At 51.4% G+C, this 16,285-nt stretch overlaps 1 protein-coding gene across 1 annotated transcript in view; it reads left to right on the top strand.

The window, feature by feature from the left end:
- The window catches only part of GLG1 (golgi glycoprotein 1), a 59,840-nt gene continuing 43,555 nt past the window's right edge, over positions 1 to 16,285 (top strand). Inside the window, exon 1 of the mRNA XM_042886023.1 lies at positions 1 to 327. Coding sequence (XP_042741957.1) covers positions 1 to 327 — 327 coding nt within the window. The remainder of the gene's footprint in view (positions 328 to 16,285) is intronic.

Genomic DNA, 16,285 nt, shown 5'->3' with positions numbered 1-16,285 from the left:
ATGGCGCCGTGCGGACGTGTCCGGAGCCGCTGCCCGGGCCCCGCGCTCCTCCTGCTGCTGGCGCTGGCGGCGCGGCCGGCGCTCGCCGTGCCTCCCGCTGCCGGCCTGCAGGCCGGACCCGGCTTGAACGCGGCGGGGCAGCCCGCACAGGGAGCGGCTCCCGGTGCCGCGGGCCCGCGGGGAGCCCGAGGCGGCGGAGGCGGCTCCGGCGGCGGGTGGAAGCTGTCGGAAGAGGCGGTGTGCCGCGAGGACGTGGTGCGGCTGTGCTCCAAACACAGCTGGGCCAATAACCTGGCCGTGCTCGAGTGCCTGCAGGACGTCCGCGAGGTGAGGGCGAGGCCCGACGGCGAACAAAGAGCGGGGCCGGGTCCGCCCTCAGCGCCTGGAGCCGCGTTCTCACCGCGGGGCGGGGTGCGTAGCGGGGCCGCGGGGCGCCCCGAGCTGCTGCCGTGCGGCCTGCCGGGCTGCGCTGCGTCCGGAGAACCTCGCGTTTGCTTCCCGGCCCTCCTTGCAGACGGCGGGTATCTCCGAGCACGGGGTGCTGCCTCCCGGGATCCGTTTCCGGCCTGACGCCCCCCGGGGACTCGTTGTTTTATCCAACTTCTCGCCGTGATTTCGGATAGCTGGCAGCAGAGCTGAGCAAGTCCTCGTGCAGCGCCTGCCCCAGCTGCAAAGCACCACGGCGTTTTCCGTACATCTAACTCGCCCTTCCTGCTGCTCCCACCCCCGGGCCCTTTGGACCCCTCCGGGGGCTCGCGGCTCCCTGCCTGCCCACCAAGGCAGTCTCTCTTCTCAGCCGTGTGGCTCCTCCCTTCTTTCCCCCCTCCTTCCTCCTTCTCTTGCAATGTTTATTGGTTTTCAGCCATTTTAGCACGCTGGACCTTCGGGTGGTGCAGTTCCTCAGCTCTGTGCTGGGGTGGTTCTTGTTGATCGAGTTGAATGGGCTCAGGGTTGCGTGGAGAGAGGCTCAGCGTTGTGTTGTTTGCAGCCAATACCGCCCCATGCATTGGTTGTGCACGCTTTATGAATGCTCTGCTCTTCAAAACGTTGTGCCTGTCTGTGGTTTCCCTCTCGAAGCCTGCCTCTGTGTCTGGGGTTTGCTGGCTGCACTCCTGTCTGGTTGTAATACCCAGTGCTGAAGATGGATTCTTTCCTGAGCAGCGCTGGGACACCATGGGGTCATTTTGGGTTGGGATTTCTCTGCTTGAGCTCAGCAGCTGCTCCACTGTCAGCTGCTCCAAGGGGTTGTGTCCCAGCCTAATGGTTGTGTCCTGAGGGGCTGCTGGACATCTGAACCCAGCTAATTATGCCATCTAAGTGTTGCTGTTCAGGTTCTTCTGAAGAGAAGCAGTGAGTTGTGAACATTGGGTTGTGTGCAGGGTGATGTGGGGCAGGTCTGTGTCTCGGAATCCCATTGCCTGGAGGCAGTGCTGGAGGACATCGGTGGCATTTCAGCTGTCACTCTTGTCACCACAGCTTGTCATTTCTACCCCAGCACATCTGTCAGCTCGCTTGGAGGGTACTCAGAAAGTAGCAGCCATGTTTAAATATGGGGGAGAACGAAGGCGAGTGCCAGTGTGTACAGAATGCTGTTGGGATGGTGCTGGGGAGAGCAGCGTTGGGGTGCTGCTGTGCTGCAGGTAGCAGGTGAGGGTTTGGGTTGTGGTTTGGCTGCTTCCGCCCAACGCTTACGATGATCTTACTTCTCCTCGAAAGAGGAGTTCCTCAAAAGCAGAGGAGCTTTCAGTTTGAGGCTGGGAACGTTATTAAGAGCTCAGTTGGTTCTATTTCCTCTTCACGGTGCGATACTGAGATACTCTTAAATCAGAATAATCAGGAAGGAGCAGCTTGAAGCCTTGGGTTCGTGAGGTGTAGGTGAAGGATAGTGTAAGCAGCGTGAATGTGCCGTGATCACGTTGTTCCAAATGCACTCATTTTCTTCTCGTGGAGGTTATTTGAGCCCTGGCCATGTTCCTTTTTCAGGGTTCGTTGAAATTTGTCATCAGCGTTGTTTTTTGTTTTTAATTTTATGAAGGTAGGGAAAGGGCAGAAGAAGGGCAGTGCGCTCTTGGTACTCAGAGGTGTGTTTGAAGAGAGTTTTGTGGAGCCCTTCTGCTTGCTGCCCACTTTGCTGCGCAGGAAGGCTGCAGCTTGGAGCCCTGCTGTGGGCTGCCCACTAAACTCAGTGGTTATAATACAGATAACGCCAGGAAATAATAACACATTTGCTGGGTAGATGCTGTGCATGGTTAAGGGTGGCTTTGCATTTAGAGCACAGCAGAGTTGTTGATTTTTGAGGAAGGTACGGAAGTACCTTAACCATGGGGGCTGTGCTGGTTTGTTGGCAGATGTATTTCTGCAGTTAAAACGTATCTTAATTCAGTGATTAAGCAGACCTGACTTGATGCTGTGGTTTGTTTAAAGCAGTTCTGTGGGCTGGTGATAACAATACTTCGCAATACCAATAGATGGATATCGGTGTGATTGCAGTGTGGGAGAAGGCTGCAGAGTTTTCCTGGAGCTCAGACAGCAGTGGTTGGGTTGGGGTTGGAGATGGAGGCTTTGGCTGCCCGCTCCTTTGTCCTGGGGGGGGGGGGCTGTTCTGCTTCTGGGGGAAGCCCCTCTGTCTCCATGCTGAGGGTTGGCTTAGGAATGGGAGAAGTGCCTCACCTGTGGATGTGACAGCGTGTGGCATGAGCACCTTTTGTCCCCTTGTGAGCCCACACATGGTTGGAGCTGGATGCACTGAGCAGTCTGAGATGGGGAGGCCAAGCAGTGATGCTCGCTCAGAGCCTTCACCTCTCTAGGGGTGCTGTGGCTGTAAGTGGTGCACTGTGTGCTCCTGCCCTCTGTGTCTGTTGTTCCGCACTCCTGGCCTGGAGCTGGAGCTCGGAGGCCTGCCTGCAACTCGTGGTTGTGCTGCTTGGTGAGCTTTGTTTGTTTGTTTAACCTCAGCGATGCGTTGGGTTGAATGCGCTGGTTTGAGTCAGCCTGCTGCATGAGCTCATGTGTGAGCAGATACTGGCATCACTTTGGGCTCTTACGCCATTGAAAGCATCAGGGTAGGATCCCTGCCCGGAGCTGCAAGGAATGCAGTGCTGCAGATTGTGCTGCACGTGTCTGGCTTTGGAGGGAACGCAAGCAGAGAAGACCAGCAGTTTGCTGAGCAGCCATCCCTCTCAGTGCTGATGGCACTGCAGGACCTGCGGGTGCCTTCAGGTGAGCACATGGCAGGGCAGCAGGCTGCTCTGGTTCCTGTTGCTGGTTGGCATGCAGGGCAGGCTCTTTGTGCCTGCAGCACTGCCGTTGGGTTCAGACAGCAATGTGCAAAGGGATTTTATTTTTTTTTAAGGCAATGATCAGAAACCTGGGAAATGTACCTTAAGCCTTGCCAAGGGCTGTGCTTATGCTGTCCCTTTCTTCTAAGGGCTGTTGACCTGGTGATGACTCAAAGCTGGCTGCACTCGCCCTGGGAGCTCAAAAGCTCTTACATCCTCCAGGAAGAAAGGGATGGGATGGCTCCAGCAGCTGAAGTTGAGCTAACTGAAAGCGTTACGGTTTTAAGAGATTGAATTAACCGTTGGACTGTAGCTGGATGCTCAGTGTGTGTCTGCACTGGGACTCCCCAGCTGGCACTGCCTCACACTGAATGTGACGAAGGATTTCTGGTGGTTCATGGCAGGTGGAAGCTACCTGGGACACTCAGAACAGTGCCTGCTCCTCAGAGACGTGCACAGTGGGAGGTGCAACCCCCAGAGCCAGTTCTGTGCTTTCCTTGGCACGCCTGCGCTCATATTAGCTGGTTCAACACAGGTTTGGGATGTTTGCCTTAATAAAAGGGGGGTTATCTTCCAAGCCTGCCTCCTCCAGGGGTGCAGAGAGGACCAACAGAGGCAGCTTGGTGCAGCCCAAACTTGGCTGCTTTAAAGGAAGTGTTGCAGGCAGATGCTGTGCTGCCTCTGCTGGCACAGAGCTGCTGGCTCTTGCTTGCAGGTGAACAGTGTTTTCTTGGTGGGCTCGGGTTGTTTTGGTCCTGGGAAAATGTACAATTACTTTTGGAAAAGCCTTACAGTTATTCTTGCTAATTAGCAAGAATAAAAAAAACAAAAAACAAAAAACAAAAAACAAAAAAAAACAAAGCCACCCCCCAGCTGGATGAATAGAAGGTCTGGGTAATTGTCTTTCCATTTGAAATCTTGCCTCAAAATAGTTGTTGGGTTTTTTTTGTTTGTTTGTTTTTTGTTTTTTATCTTCTGTCTCATTTCGAGCTGCGTGAAGTCGGTTGCCATGGCATTAAAAAAAACCAAGAACTCAATTCTGTCAGCACAGTCACTGCAACAGGTTGCCCAAGGAGGCTGTGGATGCCCCATCCCTGGAGGCATTCGAGGCCAGGCTGGATGTGGCTCTGGGCAGCCTGGGCTGCTGGTTGGTGACAGGGGGTTGGAACCAGATGATCACTGTGGTCCTTTTCAACCCAGGCCATTCTATGACTCTGTGATTTTTATGATTGCTCTCTGCCATCACGGGATGCTTTTATTTCAGGGATGGTGGTTTGTGCTGGGGTGGGTGTGAGGGTCCTCCTCCCCCAGGTTCCCTCTGTGTTGGGGCAGTCACTGAAAAGGCACTGCTCTGTTCTGGTTCAGAGCTGCAGGGCTTCCCTTGGCCAATAGGGCTCTGCTTTCTCTGTGGCTTTAGGGTTACAGCGCTTGCTTGAAGGTGCTCCTCTTAGAGCACATCTCAAGGTGGCCTTTGCTCGAGTTGTACCTGAGGTGTCTCCATCGTTGCTGTGTTCTGTGAAACACTTATTTTTCAGGAGCTCTGAGTCCCTCGGAGCAGGCAGCTGGTTCTGTCACTGTAATGAAGCATTGCCCTGTAGGTGGTGGGGCAGGTGGTTAAAGCCAGCGCTTCTGCAGCCCTGCTGTGCAGAACCTGCCGGGCAAACGTGCTGCTTTTTGTTTAAAGAATAACCCCTGGCTTACCCCAGATACATGCCTGTTGTTCAATGGCAACTTGGCTGTCTCAGCGTCTTAGAATCATTCTGCTGGGAGAAGGCAGCATGCTAAGATCTTCTGTCAGCCCCAGCCCGTTGCATCCTGGTGAGGCCATCCCTGCCCTCCCATGCTCAGGACTGTGGTCACAGAGATGTTTTCTTCCAGCCTGTTCAGTGCTTTCCTCCAAGTGAGCTGCAGAGCGCATCCAGCTGAGTGTGCCTTCTAAGTGATGCACTAAGTGCCCTGCAGAAAAGTTTTGCTAGTTGCTGTTTAGTTCTTTTAATTCTGCTTGGCTTGTAGGCTTCCCACAGCCGTCCAGGCTTGGCTTGAGCTGAGTCAACTTCCACTGCACTGCTCTGCAGCTGAGCTGAAGTAAGGTCTGGAAGAAGCTCACAGCGTCTCCTCGTTACCAAATTGATTTCTGTCCCCGTGCTCCCTCTTTCCACGTGTGTCATAAAGTCAGTGCAGCAAACCTTCACCTGACGTCAGTGCAGCAATGCGGTGTCACGGCGCACGGTGTGAATTGTGCACAGGGCCACGAGCTGCATTCATTGGGGTTTAAACAAGTCAGTATTCATGTAATCCTCTTACTGTAGCGCTCAGACAGGCTGGCTGCAGCCTGCTGCCCGTCGGTACGATGGCCTGAGGAAGTGCAGATGGAGGGCTGCTGTGTGCAAGGTGTGTTTGCCAGGTGTTTTAGGTGGCTGTTCACACGAGCCCAGCGGTGACCCTGCTGCTTTTGGGGCCTGCAGGGTCTGAGTCCATGCTGCTGTGTTCTGATACTTGAGGCAGCGGTGAACGGCTGGGGCTGTCAGCATAGCACACAGTGCCTTGCAGGAGCTGCCTGGAGCCTTGCTGGAGCTGCCTGGCTAAGGGATAGGTGTGCTGTGCTGTGCAGCCCTCAGAGCGCTGCGCCGCCATCGTTAACGAAGCGTGGAGAAGCCTGAGCTGCATTTCGTGGTTGGCAACCAGAACTGCATTCTTAATGAGTAGCGTAGAGCAACACACAGGGAAATCTTCTTAGGCACTGTGGAACTGGCGGAGCATGGTGTGCTGTGAAGTGCTGTTTAAATGGGAGATTTCTTGTGGCAACCTTAATAATCCATTTTGTCTGCTTAAAACACGATTTTTCTGCAGCTGCCAGCTTTTCAGACGGGGATCCAGCAGGATTCCAGGTCACCGCTTACCAAACAAAGTGCAGGTTGGAAAATACTTGGCAGCAGTTGTGGCTGGAAAGCAGAGCTGTCGGAGTCACCGTCTGCAGCAGGGGACCAAAGGTGTTGTGAGTGTAGTGACGGGGTTTGCTGCTCAGCAGAAAGCAGCAGCCATCTTCATTTGTGTTGTTTCTACTTAGTTGTGTGAAGTCTTTGCTTTTGAAAGCAGGAAAAGCTGAAATGCTGGCTTCCAGTCTGAGTCTTCCCTGTGAGGGCAGGGCTGGGGCTCAAACAGCGAGCTCTTGGCTGGCTTGGTGCATCCCAGCAGCTGAGTGTGGTTTCAACCAGCATCAGCAGGAAACAGCTTTTCCCTCAGCTCAACCACAGCTCTGAAGGTGTGTGCTCATTCTAATTGTTAATAGCCTTAATTGGAAGTATAGCTGTGACTATATGAAGACTAATTGTAGGAAGGGTGGGATTGTGCATCCACCTTGTGGAGCGCAGTCACACCTGCAGCGTGTTGCATTCTTTATGAATCTCTCCTGTTCTTCAGCAAGCAGTGAGCATGTAACAGATCATCACTGCAAATGCTCCCATCTCTGACTGCAGCGATAGCAGCAGTGGGCAGGGAGATGCTCCTGGAACATCCTACCCTTGTTGCAGCTCGGGTAGGACTGAGCAACGGAGCTTCAGACTGTTTGCATCATACCCATTTCACACACTCCAAGGCTGTGTTGGCTTTGCTTCTGTAGCTGAGACCTACATGAAGAGGAAAGATGCAACAAGCCACAAACTGCAGGGCTTTGCCTCCCACCCCTCCTCCAGGCGTTTGTGAGCTCTTGTGGTGTCCTGCTGTAGAAAACCAGAGTCTAAACTTGTTCTGTTTGGGAGAGAGCGGATGGAATTTAAATAATTCTTTGTATATCAGCTCTTCCCAAAGCAATTTCCCAAATCCTTCCCACTGTTGATACATTCTGGCGAGATCTGTCATGAATTCATGAAGCCTTTAAAGGTTAATCTACAAACGTTGCCTTCTGATGTGCTCTTTATTCACTGGGGTTCACAGTATCCTAGAATACCGAGAAGGCATTTTCTGAAAACTTCATTGGAACACTGGGCAGCCTGTTCAAAGATGTAGTTGTGAAACAGAGCCTTCGTGCCTTCCTGATCCCAAATCCTCCTGGAAATGATGGGTCAAAGGTATCCACCTCTCTGCTTTTGAGCACATGCCCGTGCTGAGCAGTGAAGGTGGATGCTCTTCTTTTTCTTGTAACATGGATTTTTTTCACTTTTTTGCAAGTCAAACCAAAGCCGAGTCGTCTTAATTAAGTCCTTCCAGCACAAGATGTAGGAACTGTTGTTCTGGCCTATTCTAGTCTAGGAAGTGCTAATTTTCCTAGAAATAGATTGTAGTGTGCCATGGAAGTCCCGTGCCCTTCTGATTCTGGTAAAAATCCCAGGGTTTGCCTGATGGCAGTGGATGTAGCAGCTGGTTTCACAGAAGAGCAGTTCAGAGGCTTCTATTAGAACCTGTTGCTTCTTGGATCTCGTGGCACATTGCTGGGTTTTGGCTGTGGAAGTATTTATCTTCAAGTCTCCCTGTTTTCTTTGGGATGATATAATGGTAGGATGCCCTCTTTCCCTGGAAGAGATGCACAGTTAGCTGAACCTCTCATTAGTTCCATGAGTTGACCAGTAGGCTGGGGAGGCTTGTCGTGGTGTTCAGGCAGCAGTGGTTGTTGGCAGCCACCAACCTGCAGCAGTGTGCCACGTACCTGAGGCTGATGGTGCTTTCTTTGGGCTGGAGGTGGATGAGAACCTGTCTGGTGGTCCTGCGTTGCTCAAGGAACTCGAGTTTCTGGTTAAAATAACTTTGCTTTGGTATCCTCAGCAACAGCAGAGCGGGACACAGGTGGTGAGCGTGGGCAAGGCAGCGAGTCTGCATCGGTGCTGCAAGCGGAGGTGAGGTTTGTTTTTGTTTTTCCTCGTCAGCATTGCAGGTTCCGTAACAGCTGAGGTTTGCCTGTGTAATCTTGGGGATGGTTAGCATCTTGTACTGTCGAGCAAATTGCAGTTTTTTTCTTAATTAGTCTCTCGGCTGAGGGAGATATAGCTGTGTTCGTTTCCATACCAAAAAGTGCCAATGTTTAATGTACTTACTGGCAAGATGTGCTGTGTCAGAAGATAAGTGTGCAATGGGTGTGGATGTGAGTTACTTACTGTTTGCATTCTTTCCTGCTGTCTGTTGCTAGCTCTAATCCATAGAAAGTGCTTTGTGAGGAGCAAGTCAGAGTTCCTTTTGTCTGCAGCCTCTCAGTAGGATTGAAGTGTTTCTTCATCCTCCTGTGGCAGGTCTGGAGCTGGTGTCAGTCCAGAAGGACTGGGCCCATGCCTGGGGCTGTGCTGAGAGAGAGGTGTGGTACGGGGCAGGATATTGCTGCCCTGGAGAGCTCATCTGTTCTTGGAGCTGGTGATTACTTCTGGTGGGTGTTTGCTGTAGGATTGCTGTAGGCGTTTGTCCATCAAGAAAAACTGGAAGTCCTCCATTGCATGTGAGAAGGAGCCTGGGAGCAGCTGTAGGAAGGGATGCAAGCAGCTCATCCCTGTGTTTGAGCTAAATTTGTCTTGTACCTATACTAACAATACCTGCTAAGTTGTGTGTAATCTGCAGCAAGCTTGGAGTGCGAGCTGGGATCCACGTGATGCATGCTGCTCGTGGCTTTGGAGGTGTTGCAGTGCTCCGTCCTACCCTGGTGGTAAGGCTGGCACAGTGGGGTGCTTCTATCACTGCTCTCAGGGGAGAAGGATGTCAGCGTTCAGCAACATCTCAAGATGTCCCTTTTGGGACAGTGTGTTCAACCCTGCCCCAAGGAGAGATGTCTCTGGGCACAACGCCGTGTACTCCGTTGAGATCCGGCTCTTGCATACAAAGATCTTGCTGCAGCTTATTTGTCTCATTCCTTTCCAAATGGTTTCATTACAGAGATTTCCTGTTTTGAAGAAGGCATTGTCCTGGGAATGCATTGGGCTGTTTTGGAGGGGCACGTAGCGTGTGTTCCAACTGATAGAGGACCTGGTGCTCGAACTCTGCTTGCAGGAATGGCAGTGATGGAGTGGGACAATCCAAAATTTGTAGGCTTTCCCTTTCTGAGCTGCCTTGTGTCAGCAAGGCAACGTGAGCCCGAGGTTCTGCTGTCCCAACCTTCTGGTGTCTTTGAGAGGCTTTGGTAGAATGCTTACAGGAGAGTGTTCCTGGAAAGCCACATCCACTGTGTGCTGCTGCATTTGTTGTGCACTCAGGATGTGTGATCAGGAGAGACTGAAGCGTGGTGACCTCAGAGGCTCAAGGTGGAATTCATCACCCCGCAGAATGCTGCTCAAGGCAGGAGAAGGAAGGCTTTGGCTCTGTGTGGGAGAAACAGGGGTTTGGTGAAGCCATGATGTGAGGAATTGCCTGTGTTGTAGCAAGCTGGGCTCAAAGGGGTTAAAAGTCTGCACCTGTGGTACGTGGCTGTGTAAATGAATTCAGATTAGATACCTAATGGAAAGCATGTTTTAATGAACCCTGGCTAATTACTCTATTAAGTTCTTGATCAATACGCTGGAGACTTAAAACTACTTGTAGATTGTTTTATTTTTTTTAAATCTGCCCTCTCTGCATCTTTTAAATCTTCTGCATCTAATCAAAGCAACTGGAGGCACTTGGGCTGCAGTGCTGCTTCACCAGGGCCGTGTGCCTTAGGGGCACTGAGTGCTGCAGGCTGAGCTCTTCCAAAAGCATTGAGTTTTTGGTGGGAAATGTGGGTAAAGAAACGGTTTGAGGGCTGATGGTAGGAGAGAACACGAGTTTTTCTTCTTACTGAGTTGTATTAAAATGTGCAGGTCTATTAATTGGAGCTCCCTAATGAGATCTGCCTTCTGCTGTAGGTTGGAAGCTGTTCCGTGTGCTTGGTGTAGGCTGACAAGGCAGATCTGTGGATGTGGTTCTCTACAAGAGGAGTTCCTGTAAATATTTGTCTACCCACACCTGTGTTGTGACCTGCACAGAGCTGTTTCTGCTGCTGTCAGACGTGGTTTGCTCCCTTTTCCTGCGTGCAAATTGCAGTGGACTTGGTGTTAATTAATGTCAGGCAGGCGGCCTTACCCTTAAGGGATAAAATACTGTGTTTAACTTGGTTATATTAAGGAAACTGGGAAACATGAAGTCTCTTCTCATCCAGCTCATTAGCCAGCCCATGGATGACATGCTCGTAGTAACGCATCGCCATGGGTGTGCAGGAAGGGAGAAGGAACGCATCGGTGCGACTGGGGAGCAGAAAGTCAGCAGTCAGCTTGCGCTGCCCTGGCTCGGGGTTTTGCTGCATCAGTTCTTTGCCTTATTCCTTGAGAAACTGCAGGTTTGTCACACAGGTGGCTCCTGTCTGTGTGTGCTCAACCCAGGGCAGCTCAGGCCTTGGTGGAGTTGGTGGATGGCTGGGAGGTGATGTGGGACCGCCGGGGGCCTTCGGTGCACTCCAACAACAGCACTCGGAGGAAAACCTCCTCCGTGAGGCTTACAGATGAAAAGGCAGAACAAGGATGCACAGACTTTGTTCTCTGCTCCCTTGGAAAGCTGGAATTTCATGCCTTAGTGTAATTGTGGAGCACACGTTCCACGTTGTCTTATCTTCCATTGGCGGTGGTGCTTTTGTGCTTAACTCGTCTGCTTTGTTTCACTGTTGATGCAGCTCTTGTTGAAAGGAACAACTCCCTGTTCTGTTATCGAGGGATTGTTCAAGCATGACTAGAGATAAAATTAACTGGCAGGTCAGCACCGTGTGCTCCAAGGAGTGGCTGAAAATGATGGCTTGTGTTCCTAGGCTGAGTGTGAGCTCAGGCAGTGATACGAACAGATAGGAGTGGCCAGGGGATGTCAGCTGGGCTGGGACTCTGAAAGGACAGGAGCCAACCTCAGTGGGGTTATTTTCTTCAAATAAAAGCTTAACAACTATTCTGCAGCTACCATTCTTCAGTGCTTTTGTGCTTGCAGGAGGTGTGGCTGCCCTGCCTCGTGCTCCGGTTGCATGGCTGCTCCGCTGTTGCAGTAAAAGTGTGCTGAGATGCCTGGAGAGCTGGTGCTGCCCCATTCCTGCACACAGCCAAGGTCAGGGAACGGGGCTGTGAGCACTGATGGAACTGTGGGTGTCCCTGCTCAGTGCAGGGAGTGCGAGCAGACGGCCTTTGAAGCTCTCTTCCAACTCAGGTGATCCTATGATTTAATCCCATGGGAGCAGTTTCATTGCAGCAGCGGTGCTTCGTGTTTTCTTCTTCCCATCCTTTTACTTAGGGCCTCTGCTGCAGGAAGAAACACCTGTTTGGCAGTGGAGCATGATGGAGACCAGCAGTGCTGGAAAGCTGTTCTGAGAACAGGTAAACCCACTCTGTTCTGTTGCCGTGAACTCCCAGCACAGACCCTGTGTGCTCCGCCTGGATTTCCAGCAGCAGTGCAGAGAAAGGGCCACAGCCCTTCAGTCTTCACACGATGAGTTTATGCAGTGATATTACAGGATTTTCATCGTTTACCACTTAATTTTGTGTAATTCCCTCTCTAATAACATAATTGAATTTTCAGCTTTCCTCTTAGGTACTTGAAACAAAAGCAGGTTGTTTCTTGTCAGGTCAGCCACGGCGCTGTGTTCCTTGTTCCTTACTTGATGCAGTAAGTGTTATTAACGAGGCAGCACGGCTGGTGGTCCCCAGCTCGATGTGCCATGCTCAGCAACCTGCTTAATTAGGTGTTAAAATCTGATGTGTTGCTGTGCGGGCTCCCTTGCAGGCTGGGTGCAAGCAGTTCAACTGCTGCTGCTGGTTAAAATCAAAGAGAACTTTGCAGCTGGCTGAGCTGACACAGTGCTTTCCATGGTTTGTAGCAGCTTTACGTTCTCTTGCAAGGATATCTTTGGCCAAACCATAGGTGGTTTCATTCATTCCATTGTAATATATGTACATGAAATGCTTTCTTTGCTGTTGCTGGGTTCAGAGGAGTCTTCTGTGCCACAGTTGTGTGCTCGGTTACACCTGCTGCTTGCTTGCAGAACTGAGCTGTGAATTGAGCTACTGACTGAACCCACTCCTTTGACAACAACTTTGGGAGGCTCAACCTAGCTCGGCAGTGCAGCTCCTCAAGCAACAGTGGTAACTATGGCATTCAGTGTGCTGGCATGAGCAAAGGGATGGCTGTGACCATCTCATGTCCTTTATCTCTGCTGTCCCCTTCTTAACCGTGCTCAGGGATGCAAGCAGCAAGCAGGACGGGGTGAGTGTGCAAGGCATAGCTGCTGGAGTGGGACCATCTGCACACCTCTCCTGCACAGCTCGTGCTTTCAGGTGCAGTTCACTGTGTGAAAGCAGGAGGCTTTCGGATTAGAATCATTTCCTGTTATTTCTTCTGTTGCTCAAATGTGGTTATTTGCTCTGTGAGCCTCAGAAGGTGTCTGGTCTCAGAGCAGTTTGTGATGTGTGTGTGTGTGGGGATGGATGTGCTTGGGTTCAGGGTAAGGGCTCAGGACAGCTTGCTGGCCACAGGAGATGTGCCTGCAGAGATGTGGGTGTTCAGGGGAAGAAAGCTTCCCTGCCCCTTCCACTCAGCACAGAATGACTGCCTGGTGTAATTTTCTGGTGACCTGCTTCTAATTAACATGCAAATTAACTGCTTGGTGCTGGGGATTGGGATTGCAAATACTAAGTGCTAATGTGCATTAGGCAGGGAAATCCCCAGCATCTGTTCAGCTCCAGCACCGCCTTCACTTTGCTGCAGCCCCCACCAAGGCACAGCAATCCCCTGCTGCCAAATGGCTCCTCTGCCTCCCTTCAAACAGAGGTTTGTAGCTCTGTCAGTCAGATGCTGGCTCACTGCAAATGCCTGCCAGGAAAGCAGACAGGATGGGCTGCCCTGCACTCAGGAGGCAATTGCAGTGGTCACAGTGAGGCTGTGCCTCTGCCCTCAAGAGCCTGCTCATTTGTAGCATCCCCTGCTGCCCAGGTCTGTAACAGCTGATTTAGTACTGTCTTGCTGTTCAAGGTACATTAAAACCCACTTGACTTTCGGCTCACAGCTTCTTCCCACTGCTGGCAATTAAGGAAGGCCCATAATGCAAAATGAGCAGATTTGGAATGATAAAAATGAGGCAAGGAAGTGCTCAAAACCCCATTTTGCCCTCACCTCTGAAATTCAGCTTAAGCTTCCCAGGTGGAAAATGGTGAAACGTCAGACTGTCAACAAAATGCCATCAATTCTGGTGCAGGGAAGACCTGCCTCTGTTTGTCTGGGGCGTGCTGTGATGCTGCTGTGTAAAGCCTGAAAGCTGCACGCCTCTCCTGCCTTGGTAGTATAAAGCCTCACTCTGCTAATCCTACTCCCACTGCAACTTTAAATAGAAGATGGGGAAGAAGGATCAAGCCTTCAGCTCAAATAATTGATGGATTAACTCCCTTTTCCTTATCTGGAAGGGCAGTGAGCTGGCTGGGAGCCCCACCTGTGTCAGTAGGACCTCACCTGTTCCAGCAAGGCTTCCTGTGTGATGGAGCTGCTCTGGGAGGCAGCCAGCCAGAAATGCACACCCTGGTGTGCCAAACAAAGACAGGGATGAGTTCAAGGGTGCAGGAGGTCAGCGAGCTTGGTGCTTACCAGGAATCAAGTCTGTCTCTGCTCTGCTTTTCAAGTGGTACGTAGAGAAATGTGCTGTTCCAGTGACCTGCACTGCGTTGGAGAGTTGCTCCCCCAGTTCTGGAGTGGGTCCCAATGGTTGTGGTGAGCTGCAGAGCTGAGCAGAGGAACGGAGCTGGTGTTGGATGCCTTTGGGCAGGGAAACCACCTCACACCCACTGCCCCATTCCCTACGAGCAAGCTGCAGCAAGTCTGGGTTTGCAGGAGCAAGTTTTATTTATGTACCTCAGAGCTCTGCATCCAGCAAGCGATCTTTGTGTGACTCTAGCAATTGGAATCAGTCAAGGCCGGTTCACTGAAAAGCATGAGGGAAGACTATATTGTTGGATGGCTGCTTTCTTTGCAGGTGTGCGCTGTGAGGATGAGTGGAAGCGCTCAGGTTTCTGAGGGCTGTCACTTGTTTGAAGATGCCCACTTGAGGATGCAGGGCTGACAGCGGGTAGCAGTGTGTGCACTCTGAGAAGCAGCTTTGCACGTTCCAATGGCAGGAGCCTGCTTTGCCTGAAATTATTACTTGCAAACGTGTGAACCCGTGGGAAGCTGCAGCGCTAATGCTTGTGATAACAAGCCTGGGAGCTGGGTCGGAGCAGCAGTGCATCTGGGTGGGTTTGGTGTCAGAGCTCTCCTGGGGTTGCTGCATGTCTGTAGCAACGTGGTGCTCGCCTGCAGAGAGCTTTGTTTGCAAGTTGTGGGCACTAACATAATAACCAGTATAACTGACAAGGGCCAAATCAGCTTTTTTTGTTTTGAGAAGCACAGTGCATCTAGCACGGGAAGATGCATGCAGCATGGTAGGGTTACAGGTACCGATCTGCAGCTCTCTGCCTCTTCTCACCCAGTTTGCATGCAGAAATGGCTGCAGCTCTGGCACAGCAGAACTGTCACCTATTAGAAACAACTCAGCAGAGTCAGCATGTGAGCGTGGCTTCCCCACAGGTTTGTGCCCTTCCTTGGTCTCTGAGGTTCCCAGGACATGGACATTTGCCTGGATGATCCCGCTCGTCCTGCAGAGAAAAGAATACACATTTTTCTGCTGGCTTCTGGCCTATCCCTGAGTGCTGGGGTTGATGTGCAGGATGTGGGTCTGCAGTAGCTCAGCTTGACCACTCTCCATTTGCCCTGCACCATCCCTTGCCCCTGCTGGCAGCTGTTGAGGCTGCTGTGAGCAACTGCATATCAGCAGAAAGCAGCAAATAAGCAGAACCTCTCCATGACAGTTATTGAGAAGCAGGAAGGGTGGTGATGTGGGTTCGGGGTTGTTTCTGGGGGGATTCTCTGCAGCATAGCTCTACCGCTTCTCTTCTGTGGCTCCTCCAAGGGGTTTGTGCTGGAGCTGATTGTTTTAGGGTCCGTTTTGGGAAAAGGATGAGCTAAAAAGATATTTCCTTGTGTAGGAGTGGTTCAGGGTTACTCCACAGCATCATCTCTTCTTGACTTCAACGTCAAGGCTTGTTTGATAATTTCCTAGATTTATCCATTATAAAAATATCCGTATTAATCTGGTTGCCTCAGGTTAGCGCATTAAGTGCTCTGGTATAGCTACAAATGTAAACCTGAATTTACTAAATTCAATTTTGCAGGCTTCAGGGAGCCTGAAAATGCTGCTTTTGGAACGCTTGGTCCGTGTGTGATAAAGTGAAAACTGTCTAAAGCTGGCAGTCCTTAGCTTGCTTTAAGGCTTTTCTGTCCTTGCTTCTTGTTCCCAAGGCAGTGGGGATGGAAGGCATTGCCATGCCCTGTGCTGGGACTCCCTGTGAGCTGTGCAGAACTCACTACACAAAGCAGCATCTCTTCCTTACCACCTTCTAAAGTGGATGGAAACCTGTGGAGGAGCACTTTCCATTAAACGTGGGTGGGGGGAACCCCGAGGATTGCATCTGAATGCCTGATGTTGGGGAATAAAGCTCGTGAGTTGCTTCTCTCCATCTGCTTTCATTTTTTGGATGCCTGCAACTCCTGTTGTGCCACGATTGGGCTCTTACCCAGTTAATGCCAGAGGAGCTGTAGGTGATGACTTTCAGTGTATGCTCTGCTGACTTCACTAAAGAGAGTGCACGTGCCCTGCAGCGGAGGGACGGGTTGCATGTTGTGCCACATGCACACTTGCTGGGGATGCTCCTACCTTGTAGAGCTTTATTTGGGAATATCTGATTTCTTTCTGCACACGTTTAAAGCATCTCATGCCTCTGTTGCACGTTTTATCTCGCCTTCAGCGGTCCTGGGACAGTGGTGTTCCCAGCCTCTGCTCTGCTCTCGATTGGTGACCTTAGGAACACCTGCATGAACGGTTGGCTAATCGGTGGGTGAGTTCCTAAGCTGCTGTGCTCTCCTGTATGGAGGCTGGCACCTGGTATCCTCTCATCCTGCTACGAAGACCAAAGCCAGGCAAGGGGATCGCAGGAGACCAAAGTCATCATTTGTTTTTTTTTTTTTTT

This window comes from Lagopus leucura, unplaced genomic scaffold (genome assembly GCF_019238085.1).
Source record: "Lagopus leucura isolate 7727_CA_CO unplaced genomic scaffold, USGS_WTPT01 Super-Scaffold_100054, whole genome shotgun sequence".
NCBI classification, from domain to species: Eukaryota; Metazoa; Chordata; class Aves; order Galliformes; family Phasianidae; genus Lagopus; species Lagopus leucura.
Note: the sequence above shows the minus strand (reverse complement) of the source record. Positions and strands in the feature narration are given on the sequence as shown.